Source organism: Mytilus californianus, unplaced genomic scaffold (genome assembly GCF_021869535.1).
Source record: "Mytilus californianus isolate M0D057914Y unplaced genomic scaffold, xbMytCali1.0.p SCAF_1, whole genome shotgun sequence".
NCBI classification, from domain to species: domain Eukaryota; kingdom Metazoa; phylum Mollusca; class Bivalvia; order Mytilida; family Mytilidae; genus Mytilus; species Mytilus californianus.
Window position 1 is genome coordinate 66,154,753 of NW_026262581.1, and position 19,469 is coordinate 66,174,221.

Genomic DNA, 19,469 nt, shown 5'->3' on the forward strand with positions numbered 1-19,469 from the left:
AAAATTCAGCAATTTTTCCATTTGTAAAGGGGCATAACTCTAGAATGGTAAAAGTGACGCCACCAAAATTCAAACTAGTCTGTGTTTTGTGGTAATAAGCGTTGTGTATAAGTTTCATAACATTTGGTTGAGGCAAACTCAAGTTAGAGAACGGAAACCAATTTTGGGACGTACGTACGTACGTACAGACGGACAAGGGTAAAACTTAATGCCCCCTCCGCTACGGCGTTGGCATAAAAAATAATTTGCATCTCAGTCCGACATTAGTCCTTCAACTCATGCAGACAACACAGCTTGGGCATATTTTTAATTATTCAAAAGGTCCCAACAAGACAAAATATGAAACAATTATCAAGTAAGTGGGATAATATAAAAATAAGGACAATTGGTATGATTGCCAATGAGACAACTATCAACCATATTTCAAATTACGAAGATAAACGCAATTAAGGGTCACCGCACGGCCTTCACCAAAAAAAAAAAGCCTCACTGTTTAGTCAGTTTTAAAAAGCCCCGACATGAAAATGTGAACAATTCAATCAAGAAAACTATCGGCCTACTATATAGGCATTATATGAACACAAAACCATATCCAAATTAACTCGGGTCAGCTTAGAACTACTCTGAACATGTTCAAAAAGGTGTATATTTAGAGCTGTTTCGAGCAAATTCATGTCGTAATTGTCTCAATAAAGTCCATTACGGTGTAGTTTAACATTTCATAGGAAGTACAGCAGTCGGTATTAGATCATGAAATTGCATGATTTTGTATCAATAGATAAGTTGCCTAAGTTTATTTGTCTTCAGGGTATTTTTATACCCCCGCAAATGAAAGTTGGGTGGCGTATTGTTTTACACCTGTCCGTCTGTCCGTCCGTCATTCCGTCTATAATACGGGGCTTATAACTGTGTCTTTTAAACTGACAGTTCTTTTTCATACACATATGTATTCCACTGGGTTAAATTCTAAAAATGCCGTTAAACTTTTTAATGTACTTATTCAAAGTCAGGTGCAGTATGAGGCGTTGTCTTTATTAATCATGTTATTTTGTCATTTTGTTGATAGTCTCTGTTAAATTTATTTGCACAATTCTCCATACAGTTTTCCAAATGGTGTAGATATTATATATAGATCAAGACAGTACGTTGATATCTAAATTACATTTAATTACTTATTGGTCTTTTTGTTTAGTTGGGTTTCTGTCTCATCGACGTATCATTATTTGCATATCTGTTATTCATTTCCTATATGAAATAAAACATATACAAGAGTATGAATGTGGATTTAATTTTTTTTTCCACATTTCAAGTTAATACTGTTGACCTCAATATTAATGAATGAATATAACAATTTTCATGATATGGCCGATTTTCTTGGCAGGTACTTTTTTTTCAAATTCGCGCAACCGGATTTGTGACGTCACTGGATTTTCCGCAAATGTGACTACATTTAAAACGACGTCGCGAAATGTAATCGTTCTTATTAGAAACTTCGCGAAATTACAACGTTCTGATTAACAACGTCGCGAAAACAACACGAACAGTTTTGAAAACGTTATTATCTGCCCCTGCTACTGTATCGTATTCCCTTAAGGTTACAATACACCATTAGATTTTATGGGCGCAGCCATTTTATGAGCATAACATGGTATTCAGAATTAAGAGTATGGCTAATCCTGATTGGTTGATATGTGCGCCCGTTATTTTTTGTTATTAGAGACTTCGTGCATTCTGCATTATACCAAAGGCCAAATAAATTATTTTCCTTAGCCCTAACGGAACTGAGATGTCTTTTAAACGCTAGGATGAGACACGTATTTTTAAGTGCAAAATTGATAGGCATGGGAGATAAGTACAAATTACGCTAAGAAAAGCAACGCGAACCTATATTTTTTGGACCAAAAAATACTGTCCTAATAACTTTTCTTTAATTCTAGCAAGGTTTCGTTTAAAAAATCAACTTTCTAAAGTCTGTATCTCGAAAAAGGCTATCATTGTCGCCTATGGGGAAATTAATTGTTTATTTCAATCTTAAATATCTGTGTCAATGATAACACCAATTAGGTGTTCAAAATATCTCGTTCTCATTTTCTCATTTGTGATATCACCGAATGCAAGATGTGAGCTACGTTAAATTTACATTTATTGACATTTTTTAGGAAACGGGAATATTCACGCTTTGACATCGCAAAGACGGTATCAATTACGAATTGACCTTCAGGATTTTCAAGGAAACACTCAATATGCTGTATACAGTACATTTAGTATAGGCGATGCTGAATCTAAATATAAACTGACTATTGATGGCTACACAGGGAATGCTGGTAGGAATAAGTTTTTTGTTGTCTTACATAAGCAGTGATTAATACGGTTTGAAGGATAATATTTGTATAATGACTTGGAGTGGAATGTGATCACCAATTAAGTGCCAGTCTTTGTAAGAATCAGGCAATTTAGAAAAATTTCAAAACATGGCCGAAAAAAACCCACCGACCTAAACACCCTATTTTGAAGTTGCCTTAATCCTGAGTGAGAAATGGTAGGTGTTTCGTTTCTGAGTGTCTGGTAATTCGAGAAATCTCTAGACAACTTTTGGTTAGAATGATAGAAAATTACGGAGTTAGCTCCCCTTAATTTTCAATTTCTAGTGCATTTCAACCAAATTATATCTTGAATTACCGAAACAGGAAAAGTCCGAATCGAATGTTCTATTCGTGCACCATTATACAATGTGAACATAAACTAATGTAAACTTGAGTGGGTTTTTGTTTGTCATGTTTTCACCGCTGCCTGATTCTTAGGCAGATTGGCACTTAAAACCATGACAAATTGCATGCGTCTTAAGTGTATTTCCGGATTTATCTTCATCAGGAACGCTCAAAGCCAAATTAAATGTTCTCAATAGATTATTCCGTACGTATAGTAAATCCAAATCTTACTGTCCTTCTATTATCCCTTCCAACTAATCAACAATATACAATAAATAATTTGTGGAAACGTCTCCGTTGAAAGATTACATCCAACAAAGATTATTTTGGTACCTATGTAGCGACGAAAAAAATCCTAGTTTAATTCCAGGAAAGTTTTAAATTTTCTAAAACACAAAATGTTTTTTTTTCCATATATATAAGTCCTTCCTTGTGATATAATGTGTGTAGGATGTATATGCATCTGAGACAACATATATAGATAAAACTCTAGAAAAAAGTTTAAGTGTATATTGTCGTTTTCTTTGGTTCCCTATATTTCGATCACTAACACCCTCAAACGTCAATAAACGATGCGATATATAAATCAGCTTAGCAGACAGTTCTTATTTTTCCCCTAGACAGTTGTATAAATTACAGTGCAGATTTTAATCATAAAATACCGTTGTTGCATTTATGTAGGTAACTCGATGAAGGACAGCCATAACAACTTAACTGGAATGATGTTTTCAACAAACGACCAAGATAACGATATATATAATAGCAAGCATTGCGCTAGAGACGTAAAAAAAGGCCCCTGGTGGCATAGAGCATGTTCTAATTCCAACTTGAATGGTCCGTACAAGCCAGAAGGTATCAAAGGATCAAAAACAATTCATTGGAAGTCGTGGCATGGTAATTATGCTGTAAAAGCGTCAGAAATGAAAATAAAAACCTTATTTGAATTACATAAAAAGTGAGACATTCATCTAAATATATATATAGCTATTAGTTATAGCAGAATATTCTTTTGTGTAAATGAGGCTAGTGGATAAATCTATAATATATACTGTGACTTCTGCAGCTGTGATAGTATTTATGACAAATTATATGACGATAAGAAATTTTATGGCTTTCAAATATTGTGGTATTTTTCTTTTATCATTTCTGTCTATCAAAACAGAAAATGTCTATTATAAAAAATGAGCAATGTTGTTTAAAATGCAACCTATTATCATATCTAGTTTTTAAAATTACAGGTCTTGTAAATGAAGTTGATATCTAAGTCGATCCTTCTCACTGATCCGATATTGAAATAAATAGTAGAAATAAGTATAAAAAAATTAACTGAGTTTAGAAATGTAAAATAATACAAATAAGATAAACTCACATATTCTTCAAAATGAAAAAAAAAATATTGAGCTTTTCCCCAAAATTCAATCAGATTAAACAGCACTTAGGAATTAAGTTTCAAAATATAACCCAAATTGTGTCAGTCATATGGATAAGTTTAAAGACCACGCTGGAAATTACCTGGGAAAGTAGATTTCCACAAATTGTAGATTCTAGAACGTTAAAAGTCACCAAAGATGACAGACTTGAAGGAAATACCATAGCGGACGTTATGTCAGTACTTACTGTCTACTTGCTCGTAATACCATAGCGGACGTTATGTCAGTACTTACTGTCTACTTGCTGGTAATGTCATAGTGGATGAAGCGTCAACCAACAGTGATAATTAAAATAATGGTTGTGAAATGTCATCAAAATTTTATGTTGGAGTTCCCAGAAATTTTATGTAAACAATGGGATTATGTAGGATTATGGGTTTATTCTGGCTATTCCTACATTTTGAATTTTATGGGTAAAATAGTAAAACTTTATGTTGGAGTTCCCAGAATTTTTATGTAAACAATGGGATTATGTAGGATTATGTTGTAACAACACTAAACTAATGAACTAAGGTAAATCTTGTGGAAAATAAAGAAAAAGAATAGTTTCTATTACAATATTTTATTTAATAATTTCATAGCACATTATGTGTAAATAATATTCAAAAGCACAATATAACTTTATAGGCACAAGGTTATTCACAACCAACTGAAGTTATTTAGGTGAAAATATTAATATATACAAGTAAATAATATCAATTGAAATATAAATATATTCCAGGCTTATAATTAATTTATTAGCGCTCCGGTTAAAACAGTAGGGAAGTCAAATCAATTATATATTTCAATACAGTTGTCCTTATTTTATTTTGATGCAATGATTATTTTTGGTCAATATTTTTAGAAACTTAATGCATAGGAGTGAATAGGTCTGGTCGCTTAGGACTTCCAAACTTTTCTGACGATTTTACTACAATAGGTTAGCTAGTGTTTCCTAGATGTATTTTGTTGTTATAAGGACCTTGTAGATTCGATTATGTTCTAGTATAGAAAGTAAGACTAAGCTGATGTCTTTTAGAAAATTATATATCTATAGAAATAATAGCTGACAATGTTATTATAGAACATTTCGAATTATATTTGTATTTCACAATCATCCATTGTGAAAGTTTTTAAATTTTTCTCATCTTTATGAAATGTTTCTCAGATTTTATTTATATTTTTCCATCCCCATTGAGTTTCTTAGAAACCTCTTACTTTTAGACATTTATAATTATATACGGAATAAAAAACGAGCAGTTAAATCAGAAGGTGCTAGCTATACATATTGTAATCGATATTAGTTATATGTTAAAATACTTAGATTGAAGCTTGAATCATACTGATACATTAATATCAAAACATCAGAGACCACTTGATGAGGATGTTAATCATCAGATTCCTCAGTGTGTTACTAAAATCTTATCAAACATTATTACCAAATAGAAATTCAATTTCAATATTAAACTCGATTGTCCAAGATCCTACGAGGATTCATATTTTTAAATAATAAATGGTTATTTTATTGATCCAAATCATATAAAAACACGGTATTTCACGCCTGTGTTCATGGTAACATTAGTAAAGTAGTAAAGACATATTACCTTATACATTTTCAAGGGACAAGGTACGATTTGAGGACATTGGCCATAACATCAAAATATATTTTAACCTATCTCGGATTTTCAGAATTAAATATTGAATGTATGTACTTGATAAAACAATTCAGTTTTTTGTCCAAATATACCCTTTAATGGGTAATAAAAGCATGAAATGACAGTATATTTAGTTCAAATAACTAAATTATGAAAAATCATGAATTTTTTATTTGTACATGTTTAGAAATAAAATTGAGCACAATCGTCGTCCAAAAAGATATTTAAACAGTAGGTGTACATTGTGTTTATCTATTCCGCATGTGTTCTTAACTAATATAGCCAACATCTTCTGACAATTATAAAAATAAAAAGATGTGGTATGATTGCCACTGAGACAACTCTCCACCAGAGACAAAATGACACAGAAGTCAACAACCATAGGTCACCGTACGGCCTTCAACAATGAGCAAAACCCATACCGCATAGTCAGCTATAAATTAGCCTATTTTTGCTTTAAATCTGACAAGTATATTTTATGACGTGACCTTAAGGATGTCACAGACAAAATATGTCATAAAGGCTTAGCTAATACTCACATATCTTTAAAAGTCTTGCTTCTGGTGCTTACAAAATGTGACGAGTAATGACAATACTCATTTTTTGAAGAAAAAAAAATCGTTACCAAGTCGCCTCAATATGCACCTTGTTCTTTTAATTTTAGACAATAGTACACATTAGTCATGGTATTCTGAATTGTATCAGCAATATTGTTATGTCTTATTTCATTTAAAGGAAGGGGATTATTGGTTTAATATGTTTAAGGCATTAAAAGAGGTTAGATTTCGTGTGCATCCGTCTTTACTCATGATAGAATATAAATTTTTCAGGTTTTTTTTCAAATATTTTATGTAATGTAAATAAAATATTGATAAAACATTTAAAAAAAAATTCACAAATGATGTAAATAAAACAAACAACAAGTATAAATCGCCTCTACGCTCTACTAATATATATTTTCTGTAATTTGCATCTTGCATGGGAATCGTGCAGAAGTTGTTAAAAATCTATTTCATACTATACTTTTATAAGAAGAAAAACTGTGCACAAAATTTTAGAGCACAGAAAGAACATTTTCCAGTCTTAAGAAAACTTAAGTAAAAACTGCATAAAAGATTCAAAAGAATTATTTTTTTTAGGAAAACAAGAGAATGGAATACACGGGGTAACTTTCTTTTGAATAGCACTTTTATTGCTGTTCTTCATCTTTGTCCATTGATTTATTTATGTAAACCACATAAAAACACAGAACACCATAGTTGCTGTTTGGCAACATTTAGTGCGAATGGAAGGCACAGAGCTCCATACATGTACTTTTAATTTTATCAAAATGAATTAAGGAAAAAGGAGAAGAACAATATTATAAGGCACAACTTAAATTGAAGACAAAGCTGACCTGTCAACAGGTCTGGTGCGGGGCAAATCTGTTCACGAGACAGGTCACAAGCTGTCCTACCAACAGATCTGATCTGCAGGAGATATGTCAATAGGATCGGAGTACTAAAATAAGAAGGTTTGGTCTGCCGCCGATAAAAAGTCAACTTGCTTGTCTGCTCCAAATATATTAAGAAAACTTAATATCCTCCAGGTGCGGAATTTTCTTGCTGTGTTGAAGACCCATTGGTTGCCTTCGGCTTTTTTCTGCTCTTTGGTCGGGTTGTTGTCTCTTTGACACATTCCCCATTTCCATTCTCGATTTTATAAGTCTACTCAAAATTAGCTGTATGTACAGATTATGATTGCACATAGCTTTAAGTCATATCCTAAGGTACCGTCAAACCAGGAGCTATTGGCCTGATTTAAATAATATATTTTGTTTGTTCAAAAGCTGTTGTTGATCTTACCCTATACGGACCTGCTAAATGATCTATCAAGAAGTAAAAATATAAAATTAACTCTGTAAAAGCTTTACAAAATTTGAAAATTGATCCATTCAACTGAAGCCTGTGAAGTAAACGATTTGAGATGGTAAATTGGTCATTTACGACATTTTTTTATTTATTACTGGTCTGAGGGATATTGACATATATTTGAATACAACTTGCGCTGCGAGCACCGAGTTTCGGTTGCAATTGAATTAAACACATCAACATGTCCTAAGATTTCTAGACTATTACCTACAGCGAGCGTAATGAAAGGTTTTCCAGAAACAAATGCTTTTCGTCATTGTACGAAATGGTTGCTACCAAATGTTTATGGTTCGCAGGGACTATAATTCGTCGAGGAATTCAACTTACATTGAAGAAAAATTCTCCTAAAAATTATACAAAAAAAATGAAATAAAATGATAGAAAACAAAACCATCTATTGCATATAAGAGAAGCCTATCGTGGTATCGCGGACCTGTGAATTATATCAGCAAGTCTTTCTTCATATTTCACATTGTCAAATGGAAAGGTACAGGTGTTTATGATATAAACTAATGTTGAAAAAGTACGTACTAAACTATTTTTGCTAAGTACAATTACTTTATTTCGTTAGTATGGCATAGTTTGTAAGTATTGGGCCAATTTTATCCACCAAGAACGTTGTGGCGTGCAGGTTGATTTTTTGATTACTGTCAAATCTTTTTCAATGTGGGTACTTTGTGGTGCGTTGTTCTTGAATTTGGAAAGATTTTTTTCCTACGGAAACGAAGTGTTGGCATGAATCAGAATCAAATGACAGTAAAGACATTTGAAAATAATTTACTTTTCAAAATTATTCCTCAAATATCTACACTGAATAATGAAAGGTAAGAGTATTAAATTACGGATTCTAGTTTTAGGACATAGAATCATACTTATTAATGTAATCTAATATTTGATGAAAAAAGGTTTGTAGCATTTTCCAAAAATTAAACCATTACTTGCGTAAGGTCCTTGGAAAAAAGTTACCAACGGACCCTTAACAAAGTTATTGAAATGATTCTTTTTGTCTAGATAGTACGACATTTTTTTCAATCAGGGTCATTAGCTGTTAATTTACAATTCCGAACTAACATCACGCCCATGCCATACAAATTTTCTCTCAGCACAGACCTTTACTACCCTAAAGAAGAAATCCGGTATCACTTTCATCTTTACACCGGCCAACAATTAGGCTCTTACTCTCACTTTAACACTTACATGTTAAAGCTAGCCATAACATCACCGCTTTATTGAAAATAAGAAATTAAGACACATCCTATAAAACCAAGTTCAAAATATTTCCGCTACTGTATATTTCAAGCATTTATTATTCACTACTTATGATTAATGATATCAAAGCGAAATGTGCAAATATACTGGTACTGATCACATCGATATCATGACCACCTGAGATCTCTTGACATGGTTTTAATGGTCCTCAGTGTGTTGTTAAACTTTATGTAATACTATTACCCAATAAAGTTTGATTTCAATGTTGACTATGACTTCCTACGATCCTTAATGGAATTTCATCTCTAAATAATATTAAAATGCTATCTCACAAATGAGAATCCTACCTATATAAAGATTGGTTGCTTTCAGCCATTACTATTAAAAAATATTTCAAACCAGTCGGACCAGCAAGTAAGTATTTGACAAAATTCATTACTTTGTTTTATTATAGTAATACATGTATATCTTTCAAGGCATATTTTTTTATTCAATGTTACAAGGATGTATTGTATATCTAATGAAAACATATTTGAATATCTCACAATAAAGGAAAACATATTTTTGTATTGGTATACGGAGAGTTTAATAATGGTGGATATCTATGATGAGTTTATATATTGTACCCTAACCTTAAGTTAAAGCTGGATTGGTCGGGTCTGGATGAACCATACCAATAGGATCAGAGCACTAAAATAAGAAGGTTTTGTTTGCCGCCCATAAAGTCAACTTGCTTGTCTGCTCGAAATATTTATAGAATAACTAATCCAAAAATTCAAATATAGAAAATATTCAACGAGTGACTGAACAATACATTAACTCACGAATGCGCGTAACGCATAACTTAATCATCAGTGTTGTTCAGTCACGAGTTGACTTTTTTCTACATTTTAATTCTTGGATTAATTATTCTCTTAATTACATAGACCAAGGACTTTAAATGGATATAAAGTAGAAAATAAAAGGAACTATATCCTTTTCCATCTAATTGATTTAATGCATGAAATGTATGACGTCAGAGATATGCAATTATCAGATTAATTTCACATTTCATATCGGGTTTTTTTTCACAGAGAAATTAAATCACGGTAGTTCATTGCAACAAATGTAAAAAATAAAGTTAACTTAAAATCAGTGAAAAGGTCTCCTCAAAGTAAGCTTTATGTACAGATTATGATTGCAGGAGGTTATACCCAAGAGTACCGTCAAACTTGTGAAATAAACGATTTGAAATGGTAAATGAGTCATTTACGATATGTTTAATTTATTACTGGTGTGAGGGGTATTGGCATACATTTGAATAAAACTTTCGCTGCGATCATCGGGTTTCGGTTATTTTTGATTTCAACATGACTTCAACATGTCCTAAGATTTCAAAACTATTATTTCGAGAGACCACAATGAAAAGTTTTCAAGAAACAAATTTCGTCTGGACTATAATCGGAATCATACATTTATTTTGTGTTTTGGCTAACCTGGCAAACATCTGTTGATCTGATTACAAATGCTATCTGTCCAGGGTATTGAGGTCTTAATTAACTACTACCTATAGGGGTGAGATTGAAATGAAATTAAAAAAACTTTAAAGATCCTGAAAAGGGCATTTCAAAAACGATTAGTCTAAGAAAAATGGACAAAACTTTTAATTTTAATGACTGTATTCGTTGCTGCTAAAAGATGTAAGAAATTTCCAAGGTTTATATCGTTTTTTAGTTTTTTTGTTCTGTTAATGACAAAACAATAAAATTTATAATGTGAGAAACACCGTCTAACATTATTTTTTACGAGAGCCATTATATCTACTAATAATATGCTGACAATGACTGCAATTTTTTGGGAAAGAATTCAAAAGCCTGGTGTTTCTGTAACCCTGTAAAGTATCTTTTGTGTTAATGCAAGGTTATGTGCATTAAAGACAGCTTGAACAAGAACATATTCTTACAAACAAATTGTGAATTGGCGACAAAACATGAATCAAATCAATGACAATTGAAAGCGTTTTGGTAAATGGTATAAAAATAGCATACTTGGTGTAAAATACAACTTTTCATTAATTTCCAACAAAGATATCGTTCTTCCATCAAACATTACTATATATGATACAATTTTTAAGTTCAGATGATTAATTGTTGTTTGCTTAGCATCTAGTAGCAAACGTTACGACCATATTCAGGAAAACGACAGATTAAACGATATTAAAAATTCATATTCTTTGGGTAAGGGAGATATGAAGATTTGTTCACCCAAATAAATTAATATTTGCCCAGGGCATCACCCGAGAGGAATGTGACTTTTCAAGGTTGAACAAATCTGTATATCTCTCTAAGCCAAGGGAAATTAATGTTTTATTCCACTGCATATACTTTTTAAACTTCCTCAACATAAAATATTAATGAACGTACACTTTTTGATATCCGCAAAATTTTATCACTAAATACGACATCCAACAGTACCGATCAAAAGTTTTTGTATTCTGTGACAGGAAGTCCCGATGTTACGAAACGAGTATGATGTTCAGAGGGGAATATAAAGTTTTGTTTACTGTCACGTTGGATAGTCTCAGACAATCAAATATGGATGTAGCTATCAATATTTACAAACAGTGGTAATAATATCCGTTATTTCAGTTCTACAATATGGATGGACTGGAAATGTTTGTGGAAATTATGATAATTATTATATTTTGAGTTTCAGTAACGACGCCAATAATTATAAATGTCAGATTTACATTTAATCTGCTAGTATCAAATAATTAAAGCAATATTTGAAGGTTTTTTTTTATTTTTTTTTTTTTACGCAACAAAAAGTGCTTCGTTCTATATTTATATACATTTAATATAAAAAGAATAAGGATACTTGGCATGATTACCAATGACACAACTATCAACCGCAAATTAATGATTATGATTTAAACAACCATCAACAAGTCATTGTACGGCCGTCATCAATGAGCAAATCTCATACGGTATAGTAAGATATAAATGTCCTTGGATAACAAAATAGGAAAAAATTTAAAGGAGAAAATATACTAATAACATTAAGCGAATAAAACAATTATAACAGACAATAGCCAAGGATGACCACCGGACTACATAATCTTGGCCTAAGACAAAGTTATTGAACATGTTCGTGAGCACTCACATATTCCCTTAACGTGAGACAGTCAAAATGACAAATATGCCATGTAATAAATATACCAATCATAAAGAAAGGTTATAAATGATCAACATCATTGGTTTGATAATGACATATTTATTTGTTATCTGCTGTTAACGGTGTCATAAGCCTCACACATCACAAAAAATATTACAATCCCCACATCCCAACACCTCGGACACACATATATTCGGAAATACATTCGAAAACACTATTTCAAAGTGAAACTTCTATAATTTATATGGTCATATTTACTGTTTTATTGTAAACTATCAGACATTAAATCATTGTCGTCCTATAAAAGTAAAACACAACAAAAATACCGAACTCCAAGGTAAAAAGTGGGGAGTCCATAAAAACTGACAAAATAAAACATTAGACTTTATCACGGTTATCGACGGTTGGAATGGAAAACAACTCATTTTTCTGACTTAGTACAGGCAATTCCCGAAATATTGGTGGGTTAAACCTGGTTATAAAGCTAGCTAAACCTTCCACTTGTACTAAATTGTAAATTTTAACAAAGACCAACATCGTTGGTGTCTGATTAACTCTGGATTGGAGGGATATGCAAATAGTTCATAATTGAAACCCAATAATTTTATCATTATATTTTCCTGGATAAAAAAGAGACACAACAAAAATACCGAACTCCAAGGTAAAAAGTGGGAAGTCCATAAAAATAGACAAAATAAAACATTAGACTTTATCAACCGACGGTTAGAATGGAAAACAACTCATTTTTCTGACTTAGTACAGGCAATTCCCGAAATAATGGTGGGTTAAACCTGGTTATAAAGCTAGCTAAACCTTCCTCTTGTACTAAATTGTAAATTTTAACAAAGACCAACATCGTTGGTGTCTGATTAACTCTGGATTGGAGGGGTATGCAAAGAGTTCATAATTGAAACCCAATAATTTTATCATTATATTTTCCTGGATAAAAAAGAGACAAAACTGTTGTATGATACAAACCTTCACAAAATATAAACAAATGTGTATTGTATATATTTTCAATTTCAAGAAACATGATACAAGATTAAAAGGTTTGTTATGTATTTCAAAACTGAAACCAAAACATGCGTGAATTCCTTGCAACAGGTCATCCGTGGATCCCTGAAATACTTTTTTGGCAATGGTTTTTTAACGTGAAGATAGTAATGGAGCACTTTCCAAAACCAGGATATAAGATGCAATGTCACAATTTCAATTCAAATGTTCCCTCAGCAGGGGTCTCACTCACAGACGGAGAGATCAACCTTAGGTCCGGGGCAGCATTTAGAAACAAACATGCACGGTATATGCTAACAACGACATCAAAACTATATTGAACAAAGAAATCTAGAGATAGCAAGTTCAAAATGTGCACGTTTATGCGTATGGCAAGATTAATATATATATATATATATTGATAAGAATTGAACATTTGTACAATAAAGATAATTTAGCAATGATTATACACATTTCACATCTTTTGTCCAACTCACTGGTATAACGTTATATGAATTTAAAATATCAGCGTCCTCAGTGTGTTATTAAAATTTTTTTATCAAATATTATCACCAAATAGAAGTTTAATTTCAATATCAAATTTCTTTTTCCCCAAGATGATCCTAGAGGGATTCACATCTAGAACATAAATAAAATAACCCTCAATCAATAAGGTGCGTCCGAAAGTTTCTGAATTTACCTTCACCAGGAACGCTTACACACAGACATTCGAAAGGCAAGTATGTCTCGAAATCTTATTACGTGAGGAACTCTATGACAAGAAGGGTTCTAAAAAGAATAGTCAAATTAACCAAATGTCAATTTTGCCTGAGGGAGTTATTTTGAATAAAGAAGGCTGTCTAATTAAAACTTTCACAAACAAATCTGAATATTTTTAAGCGTGACAAAATCATTTTTTTTACTGGGTACCAAAAAGAATATAAAGCATGACAGTAGTATTATTTCTACCTTTTAAAAGCCTTTTACAAATACATCTGATATTTAAGACGATTTATGATTACTTGTATTCCATGTATATCAGAGCGTACCGGTATTTCACTGAACATAGTTACAGTTTGGATTTTTAAAAAAATGTACAAAAGATGTAATTGAAATATTGAACTAAAATAGTGATTCTAATAACATAGATTGACATGATCCCATAGGAGCACTAACAATGGTTTTTAATAATCAGCGTCCTCGGTGTATTGTTAAACTTTGATCTAAAATAATTACCAACAAGAGGTTTAAATTTAATATAAAATTCGACTCCCCAAAGATATTTTTCAATTGATTAACACTTACAGATAGTAAATGGTTTGCAACGAACAAGTGTCTTTCCTATATAAGGATTGGTTGTTATTGGTCATTTCAATAACATATGTGAAGCCATTTGACTAGCACGTAAGTGTATAATAAAGTGAGTACATTTTATGTCTTTGTGAATATCATTTACATCTGATAAAAATATTATTTTGAAACTCGTAATCGCGGAAATAAATCTTCTTCTTTCATACAAAGAAGGCAAATAGAGTAGAAAACAGGTCAGGCGTTGTATTTCTATCTTTTTAAGCTACTTACAAATAAATAAATGATTCAAAGACAATGTATGGTTATGAAAAGTGATCTGTTTTGAAGGCATCGGAAAGGACAGATTTAACCATGTCATAATATTTAAATTTCAAGGGCTATAATTTTTGTACCTTAATAAACTAAAATTGTTTTGCTTTATGTACTTAGATGTTAATTGCAAGTAAATCCGTGATGATCCTTCTATTGCTCTTACTAAATGGTTTGCCTAGTAGAGGAGAACCGTCATTACCACGTAAATATCCAGCAGCAGCTGATTATAAGGAAGTAAAATATTTAACGCAGAATATCTCAAATCACGAGGAAAAAGCTGTCATAGAACATCAATTGCTGTACTGTCCAAGACAATCATTGTGTAACGGGCTTACAAGGCTTCAGTTGTCGTCAAATAGTTCAAACAATTACGCCAGTTGCTGTGATCAATGTTCATGCAGTTATGACGCGTTACCAGATGAACATTGTCCAAATATTGATATTTCAATCACGTCTACATCAAAGACTTGTATCTACCCTCAGTATAAAGTATTTGGTCAAACAAATCTTACAGTTAAATATTCATATTATATGGTTGCAGACTGTGCAACCGACTTCAAAGACAGTGATATAATAAACAAATGCACTTCCGACCAGCAGCATGTTGATCTATTTGATATTGACCTTTTCGTACCAGTTGCACCAATCAATAAAACAATTGTGTACAAAAACATCTTTTGTGCATTTTGTAATCATGAAAACGAAAGCAATATACAAAGCTGGGAAGCGTACGTTTTTTGTAATAATGGAACGCCATTTACAAAGACACCATCAAATCACAAAGAACTGCTACAAGAAGTGCAATCATTTGAAAAGTGCAATATAAGGTTTTCTCATGGAAACAGAGATTTTGAAAAGTGCAACTGGGGTAAATATACAAGATGTAACCAGACGGGTTATTGGACTAACTATAACATGACTGTAGATCATGCTTGTAATAATTACACTTCGGTGTATATGGGTAAATACAGAAATGTATTCTGCTACATGTGTAATACTGACATACCACCGAAAATGGGATGTACCAACGATGATTTTATGGAAGATAGTGGAAGCGCTATATTTGGAGCATTCACTGGACTAATACGCTTAACAAAACATGTTTCCGTTGCTGGAGTGGATCAGTGTGGTCATAATGAAATATACGATACTAATGAGGTTAGTAAATAATATGCAAATATCATTTAGTTCGCGTGAAGACACATCTAAGAAATCAAACTGTAGCAAAATTTTATAGTTTTTTTTCTCTAAAAACAATTGATAAATTATCAAAATGAGTTAAAAGAATCTAGGAAAGAAAACGTACATAGATCAATTCCACAGAACATCGATAACTAGCACTTTTTTTTTAGGGATTGAATTTAGTTTTGAAGATTTTAGTTTTTTAATCATGTGAATGCATTTTAGTTCGTGGTCATTAATATTAGTAGAGAGAACAAAATAGATATTTCTTTGGAAACGTCAAGTCATTGATCACTTTTTCATAAATAAGTACAACAGTTTAAAATGCGAATCAAATGTTTTTGAAGGCAAAACCCGGCTTTGTGATTATTTTATCATTTCGAACCTCGATTGCATGCGTTGACACAAAAAATGAAGAGATGTAGTTTGTTGGTCAATAAAGCAAATACTCGTCATATACCACAGGACGAGGATGTAAACAACTGTAGAGTTCCATACCGTATAGTAAACTACAAAAGACACGACAGGACAAAATGTGAAAGAATTCAAAATAAGAAAACCAACGGTCTGATGTTGTATGGTTGATCTGTTTCTAATTATTTATTTTTAATTACTATTTTTGATTTATATCATTTTGCCCTTGTCCGTAATTCCGTCATTTCGCAACGAACAGTTATGCTGTCTTTTTTTTCTTAACGCCTCCGCATATAATTTTAGTATGCGAGTCTACTATGATGAGTTAACAAGGAAAAGAAATCTGATGATTTGGGGTGGTTTGAATCAACTAATGATATAAGATAAAACAAACCTTTCGAAGGTATGTTACAATAATGAAAATATAACCACTCTATAATTGTTAGTATTTTTGCAGGATATGTGTCGTGAAGTCATATGTCCTTCTTATTACCAATATAACAAGAAAAGTAATTCCTGTGAAACAATATTCAGTGACATGTCCAATCTAATGTATGAGATCTACTACAGAGCAATAATATCTGACAATACTTGTATCACTCAGTCCTGTTATATACAGTATGCTTCAGCAGTAGAGTTTGCAATAAAAGACAGAATACAGTCAGATCTCCAAGGACTGGTTCAGTGTGAGAGAAGCATAACAGAATGGTTCAGTGATGATTTGACACAAAGAAACAGTTCGAATGTCATCGTCATTATCAAAATAACGTTTGCAAAACTACATTCTCATGATCACGTGGAATATATAAAGACTTTAGCATCACTGAATGAAGTTACGATAAGATATAAAGGCACACCTGTAACAGTTAATCTAGATATAACGTCAAGTATGGAACTGGAATTTGACAGGACCATCGACAGGCTTCCTAGGATACTGATACCAGAAATGTATCATTGGAATTGTGTCATGAAGTTTGAAACCATAAGCATAGTTTCTGATTTCTTTTGTCCCAGAATTAAGTTTAGTGTGAATGAAGTTGTCCTTTCGGGGAGTTACTTTAAATTGTCGAATTTCAATGTAACGTACGACTTCAGAGACATTATCAAAAACGGAAACTATTATTTGGTCTGCGTATATCCGTTCATGAACTTGATTCGCATTAATACTGCGAGAAGGGATATTCTACTAGATGACATTGTGGAAGAAATATTATCGCTCATATGCTCATTAGTATCAATAGTTTCTCTAGCTATAACGCTTGTTATATATTTAGTTTTCAAGAAACTTCGCACTATTCCAGGAATTAACAATATGATGCTGTCTTTACATCTATTGGTTGCACATTCGTTATACCTTTTTGGCTTTAATGCCACCTGGAACGATAAACTATGCTCATCCCTTGGATTACTGACTCATTATTTCTGGTTAGCATCTATTTTCTGGATGCATATTTGTACTGTTCATATGTTTAGAGTTTTCTTCAGTATGAAAATGAAACCGACTGTCAAACAATCAAAACGAGTTGTAGTTGTCTACAGTTTCTATGCTTCTATTATTGCGGGTCTGTTAGTAGCCTCTAATATAACGTATTATTTAGCAAGTGATCAAAACAAGCAAACAAATGGATATTTAGGATACGGGGGAGACAAATGTTATATAACATTGACAGAAATGATACTGTTTACTTTTGCAATTCCTGTTGGTATTCTCCTAGCCTCAAATGTTGTTTTGTTTTGTTTGGTCATTTACAAGATTGAAAATCTTCCAGAAGTGAATTCCAACAAAGGGAGAGATAGAAACATGTTTGTTATTTATGCAAAGTTGACATGTCTCACTGGGATAACATGGATGTTTGGATTTATCTATGAATGGATACATGTACCTGCATTTTCATATGTATTTATTCTTTTAAATGCATCCCAAGGATTGTTCATATTCTTATCTTTTTGCTGTAATGATAGAGTCAGATTACTGATATCTTACAAATGGCGAGGTCTATATACACACGAATCGGGATCATCTAGAAACTCTTAATAGAAAATATTGATCCTTTAAATGATTTGTAAACAAACAACTTATTGTCGAATTGTAAACGATTTGGAATTGGTTTTTTAATTTTAATATAAAGGTTGCATTTATGCGGCTAAAGGAATCTGCAGAATGGTTAAAACAGTTTCCATGTCAGTTCAACGTGCTTCGGCTGCATTCGAGTGTAAACATAACATCAGCATTAAATGTGGCATCTGTTATTTTATAACAGGAATGCAATGCACCAAGATGATATGCACCTAATATGTTTTTTGCGTACAGACAATCATTGTCTATACATAACCTGTTTAAATGTACCTGTAGTTCTTCAGCTGCAACGCATTTACATCTAATCGCTTTTGGAAGAATAGAAACGTACTATTTGGTGTGTGTGCGTGTGTGCTTTGTCTTTAAAACCTTTATCTGATGTGTTTAAATGTCAAATAAAACACGATGTAATTCAATGCTTGGCATTGTTTGTTTGTTTCATTTGTTCAACAGAAGATGGAAAATAACGTAGCACAATTCAATATGACACTGCAATATATATTTTAGAAGCTTGAATAAAGAAACCGAGATTACCCCAGTTTTATCTAGAAAAGTTTTTGTATTACAAATAAACTTAGATTTTTCAAACGTTTGAAATTATCCGATATTATGTTAGCAACTGAAATATTTTTGAATTATTTCCGATTAAAATTGGGATTTTCTTGAATTTAAATGAGACTTGCGCTTATGTGTACAACATAGACAGAGCTTTTTTTAAATCAGGTATGATGCCCCACCTCAAGCAGCATGATCAACCATACCTAAATAAAACAACTTTTTTTAATAAACTAAACCTAATATTTTTTATTTACTTTAGTTTGCACAATTATTAAACTAGCAAGTTCGTCATTTTTTACTTTTCATCTCCACTCGTATCATAGTTATAACCTATAATTGCTTGCCTATAATTGCTTACATCCATTTCGTTTGAACTTTGGTGGATAGTTGTCTCATTTGCAATTATACCACATCTCTTTATTTTAAATAGTTGTTAACTTTTATGTCATTTGGTCTTTGGTGGAGAGTTGTTTCATTGGCAATCATACCACATCTTCTATTTTTATAGCACTGAATGATTGTAAATTAGTAATCTTGAAAGCGGTTTTGCTTTATATACGAACAAGACAGATTCGACT

General features: G+C 32.1%; 1 protein-coding gene across 1 annotated transcript; it reads left to right on the top strand.

The window, feature by feature from the left end:
• The first annotated feature begins 17,568 nt into the window (after positions 1–17,568).
• LOC127725458 (adhesion G protein-coupled receptor E3-like) lies at positions 17,569–18,787 on the top strand. Its single transcript, XM_052232468.1, has one exon. The coding sequence runs from the start codon at positions 17,569–17,571 to the stop codon at positions 18,289–18,291; it is 723 nt and encodes a 240-aa protein (XP_052088428.1). The 3' UTR covers positions 18,292–18,787.
• The last annotated feature ends 682 nt before the right edge of the window (positions 18,788–19,469 follow it).